Source organism: Sturnira hondurensis, unplaced genomic scaffold (genome assembly GCF_014824575.4).
Source record: "Sturnira hondurensis isolate 20B ecotype Veracruz unplaced genomic scaffold, ASM1482457v3 Scaffold0010045, whole genome shotgun sequence".
In the NCBI taxonomy this organism is placed as follows: Eukaryota; Metazoa; Chordata; class Mammalia; order Chiroptera; family Phyllostomidae; genus Sturnira; species Sturnira hondurensis.
The window spans coordinates 1-1,341 of NW_028082676.1; the positions used below are offsets into that span (position 1 = coordinate 1).

General features: G+C 48.7%; 1 protein-coding gene across 1 annotated transcript; it reads left to right on the top strand.

Moving 5' to 3' along the window:
* Nucleotides 1-11: 11 nt before the first annotated feature.
* LOC118995242 (protocadherin alpha-5-like) lies at nt 12-1,334 on the top strand (the record flags this gene model as incomplete). The annotated part of the gene is made up of 1 exon (XM_037058196.1): nt 12-1,334. A coding segment is annotated over one exon (1,323 nt), but the record flags the coding sequence as incomplete, so codon positions are not given.
* Nucleotides 1,335-1,341: the final 7 nt, after the last annotated feature.

The window sequence follows — 1,341 nt, forward strand, 5'->3', positions numbered from 1 at the left end:
AGATGGAGTTTTTCCCGGAAAGAGGCCAGGAGTCCCGGCGTCTGCTGCTCTCACTTCTGCTCCTGGCGGCCTGGAAGCCGGGGAGCGGCCAGGTCCACTACTCGGTCCCCGAGGAGGCTAAACACGGCACCTTCGTGGGCCGCATCGCGCAGGACCTGGGCCTGGAGCTGGCGGAGCTGGTGCCACGCTTGTTCCGCGTGGAGTCCAAAGGCCGCGGGGACCTGCTAGAGGTAAATCTGCAGAATGGCATTTTGTTTGTGAATTCTCGGATCGACCGCGAGGAGCTGTGCGGGCGGAGCGCGGAGTGCAGCCTCCACCTGGAGGTGGTCGTGGAGCGGCCGCTGCAGGTCTTCCACGTGGTGGTGGAGGTGAAGGACATTAATGACAATCCGCCAAGGTTCTTCCGACAAGAACAAAGATTATTTATTTTAGAATCAAGAATAGCAGATTCCCGGTTTCCGCTAGAGGGCGCATCTGATATGGATATCGGAGCAAACGCAGAACTGAAGTACAGGTTAAATTCTAATGAATATTTTCATTTGGATGTGAAAACAAGTGAAGAAGAAACAAACATTTTAGAGCTAGTATTGAAGAAGCCAGTAGATAGAGAAGAAACCCAAGAGCATCGTTTATTATTGATTGCAGTTGATGGAGGAAAACCTGAACTAACAGGTACTGTTCAGTTATTGATTAATGTATTGGATGCAAATGATAATGCCCCGGTATTTGATAAATCAATTTATAACGTTAAACTAGTGGAAAATGCACCTAATGGGACATTAGTTATTAAATTGAATGCCTCAGATGCAGATGAGGGTATTAATAAGGAAATAGTTTACCTGTTTAGTAATCTTGTTCTGGACAATGTAAAATCTAAATTTATAATCAATTCTAATAGTGGGGAAATAACAGTCAAGGGAGAACTGGATTATGAAGACTGTAATTTATACGAAATTAATATTGATGCTGTGGATAAAAGTTCATTCCCATTAACTGGACACTGCAAAGTAATAGTGAAACTCCTGGATGAGAACGATAATAGCCCAGAGATGGTCATTACCTCCCTGTCTCTGCCTGTGCACGAGGACGCTCCAATGGGCACTGTCATTGCCCTGATTAGGCTGTCAGACCGCGACTCCGGTGCCAACGGGCAGGTGACCTGCACCTTGTCGCCACACGTTCCTTTCAAGCTGGTGTCCACTTTCAAGAATTACTATTCCCTGGTGCTGGACAGCGCCCTGGACCGCGAGAGCGTGGCGAACTATGCTGTAGTAGTGACCGCTCGGGATGGGGGCTCCCCTTCACTGTCGGCCACAGCCAGCGTGTCCGTGGAGGTGGCCG